This window comes from Anguilla rostrata, chromosome 8 (assembly GCF_018555375.3).
Source record: "Anguilla rostrata isolate EN2019 chromosome 8, ASM1855537v3, whole genome shotgun sequence".
Taxonomy (NCBI): Eukaryota; Metazoa; Chordata; class Actinopteri; order Anguilliformes; family Anguillidae; genus Anguilla; species Anguilla rostrata.
In genome coordinates this window covers 12,253,010-12,271,226 of record NC_057940.1, presented here as the reverse complement: position 1 = coordinate 12,271,226, position 18,217 = coordinate 12,253,010, and the positions used below count along the sequence as shown (strand labels likewise).

The window sequence follows — 18,217 nt, the reverse complement described above, 5'->3', positions numbered from 1 at the left end:
AGAGAGAGAGAGAGAGTTTGAAAAAAGTTGCAAGGGACAGTGCATGCTGGAAGGCAGAATAACAAATTGAATTCAGGGGCCTGCAGGTACAAGATCTGGATCAAGTTGAAAATTCCAAATTAGTGCACATGGACATTTCAGGCATAGCCCTTGCTTGCATGCTTTTAATCAGATTCAAAGGGCTTTTTTTTAGCAGTGTTTTGACTTGTTGTGGACAGTTATTGGATCATAAAATACCTTAATCATCAACCTGGGGTGCCAATTTCAGCACTCCTTTGGTTTTACTGATAGAGACTGTGTTTTTTGCATCAAAGTTTGAAGAGTCTAAGCTTTACAGTGGTATATGTGTCATAACACTACACTAGTCATAAAAGCAATATTTGAGACAATTTTTCTGTTGTTGTTTGTTTATTGTTAGATGATGATATCTATTTCCATGGCCACTCGGCTTGAAACTTTTAAACTTAAGTATTGGGGGTTATATACATAGGTGCCACTTATGGAAGTATAGTATCACTCTACAAGCTGATTTAGAGTAGATTGAAGTGTTTTCTTTAGACTGAAAACCCCTTATATCAACCACTGTAATGCAGGCAGGAATATGCAAAACCTTGCATATCTAAAATATTCTTCATAGAATACAGAAACTCTGTGCCTACTGAAACACACTAAAATTAGAATTAAACTCCAGAAAAAGAACTGTGCCTTTAAGTCTTTGATTATCTTTTCTGACACAAAGGGTTTTATTTATTTTACAATTCCTTATATGAATAAAATATTTTATACTGTGAAGCCCTATGGCAAAGAAATTATGGCCCTGTGTCCAAAATCAAGTTCAAGTTCAACTTTATTGTCATGTGTATTAAAAATACAATGAAATACTTGTGCTCTGGCTCTCTCTGCCATAACACAATAATAATTACATACACACGGTAACATTACATACAACAGCGAAGTGCATGTGCGGTGCATTATGGGAGCGTCTGCTGTTCAGCAACCTGACTGACTGGAAGGATGGAAGGAGCGAGAACAGAACATGAGCGGGGTGACTGGTGTCCTTAATGATGTTTTGGGCTTTCCTTTTTCAGCGAGTGGTGTAAATGGACGCCGTCGTAGCCTCACCAGGACGCCACCTCGTTTACCTCGCCTCGGGCAGCGCTGTCTGCGGACATTACTCTACGGTGGTACCTGTTTGTTGTAGGCAATCTCTGGTAAGTCCAGCGGCTTCCAGTTGTTCGAAACATCTAATATTATGTCCAGTAAAGTCTGGCGGTCATGGGCAACTCAAGATACCAATGGAGCTTTGATAGAATGTATTTGGTAGGTGTGTATTTATTTATTTACAGATACATTGTCCATGTCTTAATGTCACACTGTAGCCTATGACAGGCTAAAGCAAAACCATAGCATTGTCGCAAAACATTTTCGTAACGTTTTTATTTTATACGTGAATATTGTTCATAGATTGGAGCCAGCAACAAGCAATCATTTCTTGAGCAATAAGGCAAGTTAAGAAACAATTACAGAACAGATTTACAATACTCAATTGTCACACTACTAGGGCTGATGAACTGTTTTCATGGCTGTCTCCTGGAACACTGACAGCAGATATACATTTTACATACATTACATTTATTATGTGTTTTATTTTTAAATAAGCCATTCAAGAAAAGTGTCACTATGGAATGAAAAAAGTCACACATGTTACTATGAAATGAAACATGATCATGTTATTGTGAAAAGGACAAATCATGAAGTGGGAATTAATTCATTAATTTGAAATAAAATGATGCATTTACTTAAACATTTGTGGATATAATTCCATACTGATATAATTATGTATATCACTTTAACATGTTTAGTCCCCCATAAATAGAACGCAATGTAGTGAGCTCGCTCACTCTGTCATCAGACACTCCGGGCACAACTCACTCTGGCCTCCAGTGTCAGCGCTTGCTCTGTAGTATACATGCCCACTGCTACACTTGAACCAATGGGCAAGTTTCAAAAAGCTGCAACTGAGGACAGTTGAGACAGCCTCTGTGTCCTCCAGCATCTTCCATCTTGTGGGTGGGTTCATCCCCTTAGCAAAACCATCCAGAGCTGCTTGCACATTTAACAAATCACGTTTGCTCAGCTGGGGCTCGTTGCCCATCAGCTTGCCAATTACATCCTTTAGGCCTGGATGCTCTGGTGTGACTCCCTGGGCAGGCAGTACAGGATATTGAGCTTTGGCATAGACGCCTACTAATGCATGAGCTTCAGCCAGACACAAGATCCGTTTTACTTCTGTCTCACACTCAGACACCTGTCTGGGTCCTGCTGTGGCAACCTTCGTCATACAAAGGTGCGCCATGTCATTTATCAGCAGCAAATGGTGCATTGGAACATTCAGACGTGCACTGTGTTTTATTTCTGCCAGCTGTGAGAGGAGTTCAATCTGCTGACTGATTAACGCAACTCTTCCCAAGTCGGCGTCTGTCAACTTGGAAAGCAGAGGTGGGATTTCGGGAGATTTTATCCCCATCTTCTCTTTCTCCTTTATGACACTTTGAATGTGCTCTGCCAGCATCACAGCAGCCTTCCTCTTCATCACCTCCACATCCAGCTGCGTGCTTTTAATGAAAGCATTGTAGCGCACGCTCCTTCGGACGGGGGTGCGGCACTTGGGACAGGACTTTGGTCTGATGGCCCCGTTTTCCTCCGGCGATGCCATCCAGGAGTCAAACCCCGTCACCTCGAAGATGTGATTGCAGTCGGTCAGCTGCACAAAGCGGGCCTTGGGATCGCCCTCTTTGCCGAAGAACAGCTCTGAAACCTCCTCAGCATTGCAGACGCGGCACTTCTGTGGGCATGGCTCCCCGCACATACCGATGCAGGAATGCTCGCATTTCAGCTTCTTGTAGCAGGCGACCTCGCACGGAGGTCTGTCGCAGGGCTCGTGGCACAAGCGAGTGCATTGGTGGTGCTTGCAATGCCAGCCACAGAGGGCAGTGCAGGGCGGACAGGCCTCTGAGCACAGCTTTGGGCATTTTCTGTGGTAGCATTGGGTTTCACATCGCTTAGTGCAGGGTGCGCATCCCTGGTTGCATCCCTTGTGGCACTGGTGGAAGCAGATCAGCTGAGCGTTGCAAGGAGAGGCGCATGGAAGATGTGCGCTTCCCCCCGCACACTGAAAGCAGCTGCCTGAGCAGATGTGGCCACAATCCAGCTCGGCATTGCATTTCTTCCAGCACTTAATCGGCTCCTGTTTATTATCGGCCTCCTGCTTCACGTGACACTGCATGTTCCGTTGGTGGCCGCAGCCGAGAGGGACCTTCACTTTTTGGGGACAGTTGAGCGTGCAGGACTCCCCGCAGCCTCGGACACACAGGTGACCACACTGCAGTGTCTTGTTGCAGGGGACCTGGCAAATGAAACCGTCCAGCGATTGAGAGCAGGGGACCTCCTGCTCGTGGCCACACTTAGGCACCGTCTTGGTGACAATCACCTGGCACTCGCCGCACTCTTTGGAGCACGTCTTGGGGCACCTGTGCCCATCCTGGCACAGGGTCTTGGTGCATGGCTGTGTGCATTTGAACAGTTTGTGGTCTGTGTCGGTAGGGTGGCACAGTTTGGTGCAGACATGGCCGCAGTCCAGCCGGTACTCGCAGGGCACATTGCAGCCCCCGAATGGCACCTTGAGGAAGTCCTCCGGCTTGGACACCGCTGTGATGGTGGCGGGATGATTCTCGCACCGCAGCATCAGGGCCTTGCCCACTTGCCTGTTGCGGCTCAGCACGTCGATGATTTTGCTCCACAATGGGACTGAGGAGAGCATGGTCATGTTACCGATGCAGAACAGGCCCTTCTTGGCTCTCGACAGAGCCACGCACACACGGTTGGGGATTTTCAGGAAGCCCACTTTTCCCTCCTTGTTGCTCCTGACTAAGGAGAGTATCACAATGTCATTTTCCTCACCCTGGTAGCGGTCCACCACACAGAGGTTGACACCCTGAAATGTGCTCTTGGGCATGATATTCTTCAGGCAGAACTGCTGGCCACTGTAAGTGGTGAGGACAGTGATCTGGGAGGGCTTATAGCCCTGCAACATCAGGTAGTAACACAGAGCTTTCACAAAGGTGGCCTCGTGCAGGTTCTGATGGCTACGGCCTTCCTTGATGTGCTCTTCCAGATGGTCATGATCCACAAAGAAGATGTTTGTTGCTACCCCCTAAAAAACAAAAATTGATAGTAATTATGCATTTTTATCATGACCTACAAGTACTCATGTTGACCTTGTGCATGCCTGGTTGAATTGTGAAAGAGGCCAAACATTATTGCCAGTATAGTAAATAGTTTTGACTATGTTATTACCTGTAACAATGAAAAATACACAATTTCATGTTGACATGTACATTGGTAAAATGCAATGACTCCATTCTGAATGTTTCCATTCTGAGAACACTTTACAGCATTATAGGGAGTCATGTCTACATGGTTCATACAGTACAACACAGAATAATGTTGGACATATTATGCTGTTTGGCGTTAATGTAATACAAATAGAAACACACCCATATCCCTCATTTTTAAATCATTCCATTGTTACCAGTTATTGATTTGTACTACCTTAATATTTTCATACAGATGGACAGAGGAGTGGTTTTCCAGTTTGTCGTAGATGTGTGGTGTCAACAGCTGTGCAATCTCAGGGCGCATTCGGTGCTATGAAAGAATGAAACAAATTCAATATTCAGGCATATCTAGAACGTTCTCATGAACAACTAATAGCGGTTTTCTGGCAGTCAATCGCGATTTTCACAGTTTCCAGAAATTGGCTGTTGTTACCATACCTGGTAGTCTAGTCTGACGTAAGGGACATCCATACGAATGAGTCGCTCAAACAAGGACACCTCCAAGTTAAAGTTCCTGGCGAGCTCATACACTGTCGTGCTGGGGCGGAGCTACAGTGGAGTAAATGAGAAATATCAATCCTTCCACCTTTGCATATACAATGAATTGAATATAAGCGTATTATAAGAAGATAATGAGGTTTTCCTAGGGCTTGGTGACAAACAGTAACAACAATTATCAAATGTTTTTTGAGAGGGATAACAATCTATGACACTATGCAGCATATTGGCTTTATTTGTGTGCTTTTTTTTCTATAATCAAACCATATTGAGTCCTATTAAATGTTTCTGGGAAAAAAAATCTCCAATGACATCCATTGGGTGTCAATAAAACAGGCGATCAAGAAAGGCCATGCAGCATGCGTCACTGTCAAAAACTCAAAAATAAACAATTCAGCATTAATTATATTTAATATACTGACAAACAGAAGTTAAACTGAAGATGGGTACCTGCTGGTGGTCTCCAATCAGTATGAGGTGCTGGCAGGCAGAGGTAAGCATGGCGATGATGTGGGCCTCCAGAACCTCAGCTGCCTCCTCCACCACAACTATCCTGGGCTGGATGCCCTGCAGAACCCCCCTGCATCGAGCTGCGCCTGCACAGAGACAGTATTTATATTTAACAACAATAATAATAATAATAATTATTATTATAATGAGCTTATGAGTAACTTATTCATACATAACAACAACAATAAATATCGCTGTAAGCAGGGATTTCCAGGGTCCAAGCAGCATCAGCAGAGCTGACTAACACAGAGACTCTATGATGGTGGATACCAACTTTACATATATATATTCCAACTGAGATTGTGGACCATCTCAAGAACTTTGGGACCTATCTGATGCAGCAGTGAATTTTGGAGTATTTCTTCTTATTTGGATCTCTATAGCATCACCATGTGGTTGGATTGTACTAAACTTTAAGGCTGCAGACTTGATGTAACTGGTAATGCACATGCCAAGTTTCATAACTCAAGTCAAATGGTTTTGAAATGCTTAGCATTTTTGTGATAGTCCACACCCACTGCAAATTCATTGAATCGTTATTCGGTCATTTTTGACAAAACCACCAGAAACCACTAGAAAAGGAAATACTGGTACAAACGTATGTGAGCTAAGATAAAATATCAAATTTTGTGCACATTGGTGAATTTTTATAGGATCATTTTAACTGTTTTCCAAAAAATTTAATCCAGTAAGGTAGACTTCATGGGTCCTTGAGGCAGATTTGTTGCTCATGAAGAGAGAGACCTGTGCACAGAATTTTGTGACTCCACTGCAAACAGGACAAGGGGGCTGGGCTTGTGAATTTGAAAATTTTGTTTCAACTCCTGACAAAAACAATAGGAACAACAGCGGACCCATAATAATAATAATAATTATAATAATCATTATACCAACAGTATATAATAATAAATCATAACAACAGTATTATAACAGTAATTATAATCATAAAAGTACTTTGATTAATATTATACTAATTATAAAACTAGTAGTACCACTGCTGCTGCTACTAGAACTGATATTAATGTAATGCTTCTTTAAAGTGTGTTTCACAGTAGCATAGAATATAAACAAATGCGATATAAGAAATACATGAATAAAAAAGTGAAAAACATTAATCTCTACACTGGCTTACATGTGGTAGTCATTCCGATGACACTGGCGCTCCTGAGAACAGTCTCATCCTCCTGCTGTCTCAGCTCGTCCGTCCGGTCCACAATTCTCTGGTAGTCATTCTCATAAGAGATAATCCTGGTCCTTATTTCTCTGCGATAGATCGCCAGCCAGAGTCTAAGGGTCAGAGCAATCTGTTATTACATACTGTGTGTCAGCCATGTTGAATCTTCAATACAATGACACTGAATTTTAGACATGACTAAAAGAAAAATCTATTCTCTCACCACTTCATGTTTGAATTTGGTTCTTGTTTTATTGGTAGTGTGCCTTCCAGTCTGTTTTAACCAACAGCCACTGACACTGTCTGATACATGAACACACTATTTCACAGTGACCTTAAAAGAATTTGAAGAAAAAATTGTGATTGTTGTGATTTATTGTTGCCTTGATCAGCTGAAGGTTACAGCAGATCACCAGCAGATGGTGCCCCAGTAAGAAGTTTTCTTGGGCCTGAACAGAAACAGGTTCTGTAGACAAAACTGATGACCAGTTCCTGGTATGTTCCTTCCATCCTCCCTTCTTCCAAGCTGCAGAAAGTTCCAGGTGCTAACAGTTTCCAGAACCATATTACAGCCCATTATTATTCATGAAGAGGCATTCCCAAGGACAATACATGTAATGTCAGGATATTGCCCTTGGTTATGCCACTTCATGAAAATTCACAGGCTTCAGTTTTACTGTTGGAGACAGAACTATAAATGCTATGATTATGGAGCTACTGTATCTGGCTACACTGCAGGGTCTGTGAAAGAAGGTTTACCTGTAGAGATGCCAGCGTTGCTTGTAGGGCAGGGCCCAGAGATCCGTGATCTGCTCTGCTTCCTCCTCAAGCATGTGGTCTTTTTTCTTAAGTTCCTGCTTCACCACGTTTTTCAGCTTCTTCTTCATTTCTCGGGTTATCTGAACAAACGATGACATTAAAACAACTACAGTCTCATGCCTGCTTCCATTTTACATTTTTGTTTTAGGTATTTATAAAACACTTTTGTCCAAGTTTACTTGCGTTCTTGAACATTGTTTTTAATCGTTTGTATAATTTCAGGGTCAGAGATCCTAGGAAGAGAGTTGAACTGGCTTTCTGTTTATCTTGGAATTCAGCAGTTAAAACTTATTAGGGTTTATAATATTTTACATGGTCTCTGTTCAAATTATTTTTGCTAGGTATTTTCATTTTGTTAGAGACTCTTGTGGCTTGAATGTGAGGGCTAGTGTGTGCAACCTGAAACCGCCAATTCTAAATATTAAGTCTGAGAGGAGGACAATTCTTTACTCTGCTGGTGAAGATTGGAATAAAATTCCAAATTAAATTAAATCTGTCCATATTAGTTCTAAGGAACAGTCGAAAAATTGGCTCCTGCATAAAATATCAGGCTTTTTTCTACTTTTGGACAGCGTTTCATGTTGTATATGTGTTGTACATGTGTTGATGTTATAATGTCTAATGAGAAGCTGTTTTCCTGCCTGCCAAGTCTTCAGAACCACAATGGAAATAAGTCATGTGACTTTTTTTTGCGTTATCCTGATATATTAGATATTTAAATTTATCTAATAAACTCGATCAGTCAATCAAAGGAGTCAATGAGGAAGTGGAAATAACATTTTTGATGAACGTTAAATCCAACTTTGCACTGTTGATAAACAGTAACAGTTTTGCAGCGATAAAATGCACTGTTGTGATGCTCTTAGCAGGCCCAAAAAAACCAAGCTCACCTCCCACCCCTCATCGGCATCCTCTTTTCCTTTCTCATCCTCCTCCTCCTCCTTATCATCTTCCTTTGGCACGTAAGCAAGGACCTCCCTCTGTGCGGCCGCCATTCTGTCGAGGGCGCTGTGGATGTACTGCTGCATGTCGTCCCCCTCCATAATTCTCTCTGCCTGCACCAGCTCCGCCTCCTCTGTCACTTGGAGCAGGTCAGCCACGTCTCCATCTCCCTCTGTGGCTACGCTGGTCACGTCGCTCATGGCGTCTATCAATCAACCCATAGTTTTATATATAATCATGATTGTGATAACGTGATAGCCATTTTATGGATTACAAAGCCTCACTCTTCGGCCAAAAGGGGTAACAGTGGAAATGTGTGAAAAATTAATGATATGTGACGATACATTAATAATGCGATACGGCTGAACTGTCGGCAGTCTCTCTCAAAATGTTTAATGTCCGTGCTCTCATAATTGATCATTATAAGAACAACACTTGGTCCAGCATGACAGAATTGTGCTCTGTACCTTCATTGTCCAAAGGCTCAAGCACCGAGAGGAATTCTTTCACTCTCACTAGGTCATCCACTGAGTTTGTGCAGCTGCCCTCCTCCCAGCCAACCTGTTCATCACGACCTTCAGCAGTATCACCTGGAATTTATAATAACAAAAATAGCAGATTATGTAGCCCAGTTATAGTTACAGTACACTGCTTTTAATTACACTTAAAAGGCTGCCAACTAGGCAAGCCCAAGCCATTCTCAGATACGAATGAATAATAACATCATGCTGTGAATCATGTGATACAAAGTGATTAGGATAAGAACAATGTTGCAAAGTTTTAAAAACAGGTTCGGTTACCATGGCTGCTGAAACTGTGTTGAGCACAGTGTGACTGTGATACATCTGGTTACACCCGTGGCCCATGTTCACACCATGTAGCACACCCAGCATTGTCACCAAATGGGAGCGATCATATTATGGAATGTTGCAACATTCCAGCTTTCACGTCACCACAGCAAAACCTAACAAAAACTTTTGCATTTTTACGGCACTTTGATTTTCCCAACAAAATTTGGAAAACATCGGACTTGGTGCCATATTTACTCTGATTTTTAAAATTTATTTTAAATTCTGTAGCACAAGGGGCATTCTGTAACTGTTGACTATCTTTCCTATGTTCCAGAAGCAAGTTATGATGAATAGGATGAATAGGAAAAGACATTTTTCACTCACCCATTTTCCTGGAGCTGTGACTCAACATGGAAATCCCCAGCCAATCCAGCATCAGGGACTGGGCCTTTTTTCTGCAGGACACACCTCCTCCGCCAAGCTAATTAGGAAGTGATAAATTTGCTCACTGAAGGGAGGTTCTAAAGGTAGCAGCATCAAAACATGGTACTGCGGGCTAAAAAAAAAACACAATACTGACCTGTCCTTCTTCAAGCATCACACCATGGAGAGTGAAAATGTATTCTTTGAGCACACTCTCGTGTAGAACTCCCTTAGCTGAGCTTTCCAACAAGGCCGCCAAGCTTTCAATTCTGCTCTCCAAATCCCCTCTTTCTTCCTTGAGCTGTAACCAGAGCATACTATCTATAAAAGCTTGATGTGTCAATCCCATGTTATGAAAGACAAATGTTGTGCCAAATCCACTTTAGATTACAATTTCAATTCCAAATCTTCTGCAGCATAGTTGGGGTGTAGCTAAGAACACAAGCATCTAATGTCTGCTACAGTGTACTGAACATTTGATAAAAAACATAAAAAGGCTTATATTTATATATGGCTAGGGAGTTATCTTTATTTTGTATTTATTTAAATGTGCCAGTGTGCATTCATAATGAGTTCTAAATTTTGCATGTAGAATTAAATGTTTTAATGTTAGAATTAAATTACATTCTTCGTAAATCTCAAGTAAAAATGAAATTGAACCTGATGACATCACACACAGCTTTCTGAATGTCAGCTTTAGTGTAACTCCTAACTATAAGGCTCTATGAACACAGCATGTCACTCAGCAAAGTCCTGCATCCAGCTCACCTGGGCATGCATGGCTCTCATGTACCCCGGCAGCTTCTGCATGAAGTTGGTTTGTCTCCTCAGTTTAGCCAGAGAGAGCTCCTGTAGGGCTTCATTTGAGCTTCTCCCTCCCACTCGCACCAACACCGAGGATTTACTCATGAACTTGAGAATGCCTTCAGAGACAAAATCCAAAGAGCGCAGCATAAATATGGAACTAAAGAGTGTGAGCAAGGTGAGCAACAGATATAGCATCACAGTATATGGTGCAGTATTGGAGTAACTGACACAAAATCTGGCCAGTAATTGATACAGCAGTGGTAACCAACCCTGCTCCCATAAATCAACCATCCTGTACGTTTTCAATTAAACTATAATTTGGCGCTCCTGATTCCAATAATTAGCAGCTAGCTAGCTGTAGAATGAGGGGTGCTTTGTTAGGGTTAGATTATAAACCTACAGGGCAGTATCTCCAGGAACAGGGTTAGTTGCCACTGTCATACAGAATTGGAGTAAGTGAATGGCATCAGAGTATCTGACACAATAATGGAATAACTGATACAGTAACAGAGTTAGTGATACAGCATGATTAGTGAGAATAAATTAACAATACATGAGGATAAAAGAATAAGTATAAGCAGATATAGTAACATAAAGAATCTAGGAAATATAGAACATAAATATATAGAAAGGAAGTAGTGCAAATACAGTACCTTCCAGGAACTGATCCAGTGCATGGTTTGTGTAACAGACAACCAGAATAGGAGAACCGGCTGCTGAACGCCACACATTGGCATTGTCCAGAAGAGCCTTCACAATTTTCAGACCAACAAAAGTCTTTCCTAAAAGCAAGAGTTTGATACAATTATCAACCAAAAATAATGGCTTACTAGAAAAAAATACAATTATACACAACAATTAAATGTCAGCATAAGCTAATGAAAAATAATATATATCAGAAAGTAACAATGGCAGTTACTAACTTGTGGTTTCACTTATTAATACAGGAAATTTTAGTATGTTTGTTTATATACAAGATATACTATATCAGATACTTGTATTAATAGTTGTTACATCTACAGTTCCTTTCTCTGCAAATTACCTGTTCCCGGTGGGCCTTGAATGATGGTGAGCTCCTTGGTGAGGGCCAGCTGCACGGCCTTCATCTGCGAGTCGTCCAGTCCAAGCTGTTCTTTACTGGGCCAGTCACTGAAGTTCAGGATATCCCTCACGGTTTGCTTTTTTGTTGTGTCTGACAGGAAGTCCAATGGCTGTCTTTCCAGCCGATTATTGTTCATCAGGGCCTGGAGACGGTAACTGTGCTGATGGGCGAGAAGGTACCTGGGGGGAGAGATATCTTCCTCACAGCTGACGATGTACCTCTGCATGGGCAGGTCCTCCACGGACATCTCCTGCAGGCCCTCCAGGACATGGCGGTAAGCTTCAAAAAAGGCCATGTTCTCCACCATGAGGAACACATCACTTGGAGACACGTCTGCCAGCTTCCTCCTGTTTTCTTCAGTGAAAAAGACAGTAGTGACACCCTTCTGGAGTTCTTTCACATCCCGGTTGGCCACGGTGGCAAAAATCATTGTCCTGAAGTAGTCTGTAGACAAGCACACCAGCGCTCCAAACAGCAGCCGCTTGGAGCTCTCCCAGTTGATATTTTTCAAGTTCTTTCCATCAAATTTAACTCGGTAAAGGATTCCTTTAGGTGTACATACTGGGGCCAGAATGCGTGCGTTGGAGTAGATGCGAATATCATCAAAACGTAGCTGGCGAAGGTCCTTCCCCTCAACGTGGAGCAACTGGGAGATCCCATCCCTGAGTGGTTTGATAAAGTCCTCACGAAGCAGGCGGAAGTGTGTGTCCAGGTAAGTTTCACCATCTTGAAACTTCTCACCCACGATGTTGGGCCTCAGGAACGGCAGCTCTGTGGCGTGCATGTCCTCGTACGTGGGGAAGACGGACATGAGCCTGAAGTCCTCCACGCCCTCCTCGCCCTGCCTCCCCAGCAGAAAGGAGTAGTTGTCTGACCGAAGGGTGCCATCTCGCTTCTTTTCCTGCAGGTGGGCTGCCATGTTCTGGAGCTTCCCCAGGCTCTCACTGACATCCTCTCCAATGGTGACCCCCAATTGCTGCAAGTTGGTGAGCTCCTTCTCCAGGAGGACAACGGCCATGGACACGTCAATGACGGTACTGGAGGGGAACACACTCGTTAGGGTGATGTGCAGGTCGATAATCTTCTTGACTCTTGCTATAATCTGCTCCCTGGTGTCCTGGTCATTCATGCCTAAGGTTGCACCTAGTGTCATCAAAAACATGGGGATGGTGGTCTTCAGGAACTGGGAATCCTTAACCTCAGAGAGGAGGTGCTGCAAGTTATGCCTGTTGGTCCGGCAGCTGCAGGCCTTGCTGAGGACATCCAGAGTAATATGGGTCAGCTGGTCTGTGGTGTCCTTCCTGTCCAGAAACTCCCTCAGGCCACTCCCTGGAGCAGCCAGCTTCATCACTACTTCTGAAGGCTCCATCTGCAGGATATTTTCCAGGGAGCGGAAGTCTAGCCTCTGTCTGGGTTTGTGAGCGGGGTCCTGGGCTGTCTCACCCCTCCTGTCCCTACGTTCACGGCCCTGGGAGTGGTTCCCAAGGTCAGACAGGTTCGGCTGGCTTGCTGCCCTGTGTGATGGACCAAGCCAGTCCCTGGGTGCGCTGTGCTCTGAAGGATTCAAAATGGTTAAAAATAAAATATCAAATTTGACAAATACTGACTAAGAAACTAAAATAGCTGTCATGTTATCAAAATACAATATTACTTATTTACTGGTAAATTAGGAAAACACAAACCAAAATACTAAATCAGACCACTTTACAATTAACCATTGCAAACACAAATGTACAGTATAACTTAATTTTCATATCACTAAAATAATGTTTCCGCAACCTTTCATCACACTGCAGTTTGTAAGTTCGGCTTGCTAGAACAGGTGAGGGAGGTAGACGTGTACTTAAGATTTTCAGAAAACCAATGACTAAGCAATGAAATGCTGTAATCACAGCTGACTGAAAAGGTCTGGTCCTTGGGCAAGGCCGAACAAACTGTGCATCACCCTGTGGGGCTGTTGGACACAGTCAGCACTGACACAGTTCAGATTTTACACCAGACCTTGAGGCTCAACCATGACTAGAACAGTACCTTAATAGGATGATCCACCCAGCAGGGCAACCCACTACAATCCTGACCAGATTACATAAACACAACCGGTCATTAACTGTACCAAACTGGCTCAAGCCCACCCTTACCATTCTTTGTAGCATTGTGACTTTTAGTGTCATTCGGAGGCCTGAAATTTCTTGGGGTATTGGGCACACTTGTCGCCGGGACTCCAGATGGATTCCTCATGGGATGGACAGAAAGGTTTCCAGTCCGTGCCTGAGATTTGTTGCGACCACCCCTTCTGCCGTCCTTGTGGGCAAACTGATCCCCTGGGGTGGTAAAAAGTGAACAGATCTCATTCACCCATCAACACAATCAGCAGTTACAGGTACACGCTGGGTGTTCACAGCATACATTTCCTTACTCTGGAACATCTTAGGTGCTTTACCTGCTCTTACAGGCCTTCCTCTCTCCTGGCTTTGCACAAGACCTCCTGCTAGATTATAAGGGTCTGTTAAATCCAGTGAGAGAGGTGGACAGTGCTGAAATACAGCCCTTCCCATACTGTGTTCCCGTCTCCATGGTGATCTCCCGACCGCCTCTGCCTCTCTGGCATGGGACTGCGACCTGACACCTCCCCGCCTGTTCTGAGAGCTGCCACGAGGGGCACCCGTTCGCCAGTGTTCATCTGCAAAAGAGACTGCTGCGTGAAATTGGCTTATCATTGCTGCAGCTGAAGGAGGCAGCTGAAGCAGCTTAAGGTACCATCCTGAAGCTGGGGGTATGGCACAAAATTCTGTCTGTGAAAAAAGTCTGTGAGCCCTCTTCCCCAAGCAAACTTTTTAGTGCAGGCCTTTTGAGGGCCTGTCTCTCCCACCTTAGGACACTGGGTAGTCAATACCAGCATTCCCTCCACTGTGAGTCCTCTAATTGCAGCCATGCCCATTTCCTTCGGGACTTACACTCACCTTCCCCGTGCGATCCTCGACTTGAGCTGCTGCCAGGGCCCTGGTGTTGGGTCGGCCTAGCCCCTGTGTCAGAAGAGGACTTACAAGTGAACTTATCTATTAAATATCAATGCAAACAAGAGGATTGCAGATAAAAATACCTAGACCGATGATAATGGTTTTCTTGCACTCACAATGTCCAGCAGTGGAGACCTCTTAGTAAGTGTTGGCACATTACGCGTAAAAGCATACATAAGAAACTGAGAGGTTGGAGGGGCCCAGGCTGGTGAAAACTAGAAGTGATGCTAAACAGCCCATTTCCATCGGGACTTACACTCACCTTCCCCGTGCGATCCTCGACTTGAGCTGCTGCCAGGGCCCTGGTGTTGGGTCGGCCTAGCCCCTGTGTCAGAAGAGGACTTACAAGTGAACTTATCTATTAAATATCAATGCAAACAAGAGTGATTTGCAGATAAAAATACACTAGACCCGAATGATAATGGTTTTCTTGCACCTCACAAATGTCCCAGCAGGTGGAGCACCTCATATTATGTAAATGTTTGGTACATTACGCCGTAAAGCATACATAGAAACTGGAGAAGGTGGGAGGGGCCAGGCGGTGAAAACTAGGAAGTGATGCGAAACAGCCCATTTCCATCGGGACTTACACTCACCTCTCCCGTGCGATCCTCGACTTGAGTTGCTGCCAGGGCCCTGATGTTGGGTCGGCCTACCCCCTGTGTCAGAAGAGGACTTATAAGTGAACTTATCTATTGAATATCAATGCAAACAGGAGTGATTTGCAAATAAAAATACACTAGACCCGAATGATAATGGTTTTATTGCACCTCACAAATGTCCCAGCAGGTAGAGCACCTCATATTATGTAAATGTTTGTTACGTTACACCATAAAGGGTAGAGGGTAGGAGGGGCCAGGCGGTGAAAACTAGGAAGTGATGCAAAACAGCCTCTACTGCATATGCTTGAGGTCAAAAGAGCTGTCTGCCCATTTAATTCAGTGTAGAACCAAAGAAAACCTCATCAGTCCATTTTTTGTGATCATTAATTTCATTGTGTAGAGCAGTTTCAGAAACAATCGTTGTTTTGGTACAGAACTCTTGGCAAACTATTTATTAAAATGTGCATATCATATGAAGCGTAATGGTTGTCAATAGAGTTTCAAAATACCATCGAGGACGTTTTATTTTGCCTTCAAATGTCTGATATTCCCCATTCACTTTCATGGGAGCTCCAATGTATTGCCCTCAGCACGCACAGTACAGGCTTACTTCCGGGGCTTCACAATCTAAGTTAGCTGAAGGTGTGCCTTCCTGTCTAGTTAAATATGCAGGTCTAAAGCATTACACATACCTGCCCCGTGGAAGTCCTCAATCAGGTTTATATAGTGCCCATTACATCACAGCTCCAAGCCCACACTCCACCCATGATTTTATTGCCTCGTGCTGAAGTCCCTATTTACTTCCCAGCACTCATTGCCTGGCAGTCGGGGGGTTGCCGGTTCGATCCCCCACCCTGGGCATGTCGAAGTGCCCCTGAGCAAGACACCTAACCCCTAATTGCTCTGGTGAATGCGAGGCATCAACTGTAAAGCGATTTGGATAAAAGTGCTATATAAATGCAGTCCATTTACCATTTAGAAATTAGAGTACGGTAATATAGAGAAACCGCTACTTGATAAACCTGATTGACTATTTTGGCACTGGAGACTAAAGAAACCTACGTGTTTACGAAGGTTTTATTTAAAAAAGGTATGTTCAGAACAAGACCACGTATCTTTATAAAATGCCCCGAAGCTTGTATGCAACGCGCTATATGTCATAATTGATTATAGTATTACCATCTTCTACAGCACAGCATGAATTAAAACTCTACCAGAAATGAACCCAAAAGCCCTAGTAAATTCAAGAACACTTACCACGTTGGCCTCCGCGACCAGACATGTGAAAAGACACAATTTCCTTCTATGTTGCGGTTGGACCTGAGTAACGAAGGAATATTGGCATCGTGAATATACCTGGCTACAAGCGCTTTGAATGAAAATGGGTTAAAATCTCACCCTGACATTTTCGTAAACGAAAAGGTCCGATTTGTTCTGTGAACTGTTATTGTGCGCTGACGAAGTATGCATTTAAAATAATTTCCTCGATAACTGTTCCGGGTAGCCTAAACGGTGTTATCACGAGTGCGCACTTACTCCACACTATGTAATTCAACATAAATAGGCTATACCTGGCGTTAAACGCGGTGTGTAAAAAAGATACATAAATGAAAATAAATACGGCTGACTCACCGAATGCTCCTCGGAGAACTGCTTCTAGAGTCTGGGACGCTACCCGGTGAGCTATGAGGCTTAAGTTTCGATTTCTGACGAAATGAAAGTCATTGTTACGTACACCTTACAGTATTCTACGGAGCCACTCTAAGCAAAAAAAAATATATATATATATATATGTATGCATATATATATATACGTGGAAATCCGTACTCTCGGGTTTGCAATATAGCCTACATAATAATAATAATACATGTATTTTTATATAGCGCCATTCATGAACTCAAAGACGCTTACACAGTGAAAATAGTGCTGTCACCTGCACGCAGAGGCTTTTTTTCTTTGTTTTTTTTTTTTACCATCGTAGCGAAGAGCCTCGGCTGCTTTATTTAGAGTATTTTCAGTGGTCTGCCAGTAAGTAGGTCTAGTGCGTACTGCAAGCCGTTTTAGCGTTCATTAGCGTGACCGGATTCACATTACAGATATCTATAATCCATTTACGACTAGTGAAAACATTAATTTAAGATAAACACATTTCGACTAGTCAAAATGTTAATTTTAAGATATCTGTAATTACATTTTGACTAGTAAATTACTTTTGTCATTAAGTTATATGGAACCTCCAATTAAAGATATCTAAAATTCAGTTATGACTGTCTAAAACGTTAATTGTAGATATCACTATTTAAATTATTAGTAGTAGTAAATTACCAGTAGTTTCTGCGATTCGATCACGCGACCGAGTGAGATGAATAAATTACAACTGTGGATGGTTCAGAGTCAACTGACCTGCGCGTGTGTGTGGGTGGTGTACAGAATTCATGTACAGTATGAATTCGGCGTTGCTTATGTGTCATACCATGAACAACCAAAAGATGGCATCAACTATACTAAAGGTACTCCTTAAAGAGACAGTGTTTTTGAGTTTTACTTCAGTTTTGCTGTACGTGTTCAATTGGTCCAGACAAGTCCAGTCTTTATGTGCAATAAGCTTCTGACAATCAACAGCCGCTACTTATATTACGCCAGTGCTTCTTTCCTCCAGTGCAACAGTCTTAGTTGCATGGATCACAGAAGTAGTTCCAACTGAAAACAAGATAAAATGTTTATGCTGGCAGGTCATCAGATACTAATGTAAATACATAACATATTCTTCATTGCACACAAAAACTTCCTTGGCCTATTGAAAACATATACTGAAATAAAATTATATATAAAAAATGGAATTATCCCTTAAAGTCTTTGATTGTCATGTTTGACACTTAAAGAAAATTGGTTTGAGTAATGTAACAAATTGTTATGCATATTAAATATTGTGTCTATGCAGGTTTTCACTGCAGTTTATACTGTGACTGCATATAATAAATTAGACGTCATGAACAATAAAAAGCACATTTCTGCACAATTCTTTAAAAATAAAACTAATGTTAAGAGGTTAAAAATATGACCATCAATGTAAACTGGCCGAGCAGTTTCCAAAGTTTAAAGAACTGAGCATCACAAAGAAAAGACCCAACACAC

General features: G+C 42.7%; 1 protein-coding gene across 1 annotated transcript; it reads right to left on the bottom strand.

Annotated features, from left to right (window-relative positions):
- Nucleotides 1–1,314: 1,314 nt before the first annotated feature.
- Nucleotides 1,315–16,858, bottom strand: LOC135260840 (NFX1-type zinc finger-containing protein 1-like). The gene is made up of 20 exons (XM_064346464.1): nt 16,715–16,858; nt 16,340–16,402; nt 15,077–15,139; nt 14,743–14,805; nt 14,424–14,486; nt 13,904–14,143; nt 13,602–13,784; nt 11,404–13,017; nt 11,015–11,143; nt 10,323–10,477; nt 9,712–9,855; nt 9,516–9,612; nt 8,808–8,930; nt 8,289–8,545; nt 7,339–7,478; nt 6,538–6,692; nt 5,346–5,491; nt 4,836–4,946; nt 4,612–4,707; nt 1,315–4,213 (listed from the first exon to the last, which is right to left on the bottom strand). Exons 2-20 carry the CDS (start codon nt 16,362–16,364, stop codon nt 1,898–1,900), a joined length of 6,120 nt encoding a protein of 2,039 aa, XP_064202534.1. The 5' UTR covers nt 16,365–16,402; nt 16,715–16,858; the 3' UTR covers nt 1,315–1,897.
- Between the last annotated feature and the right edge of the window lie 1,359 nt (nt 16,859–18,217).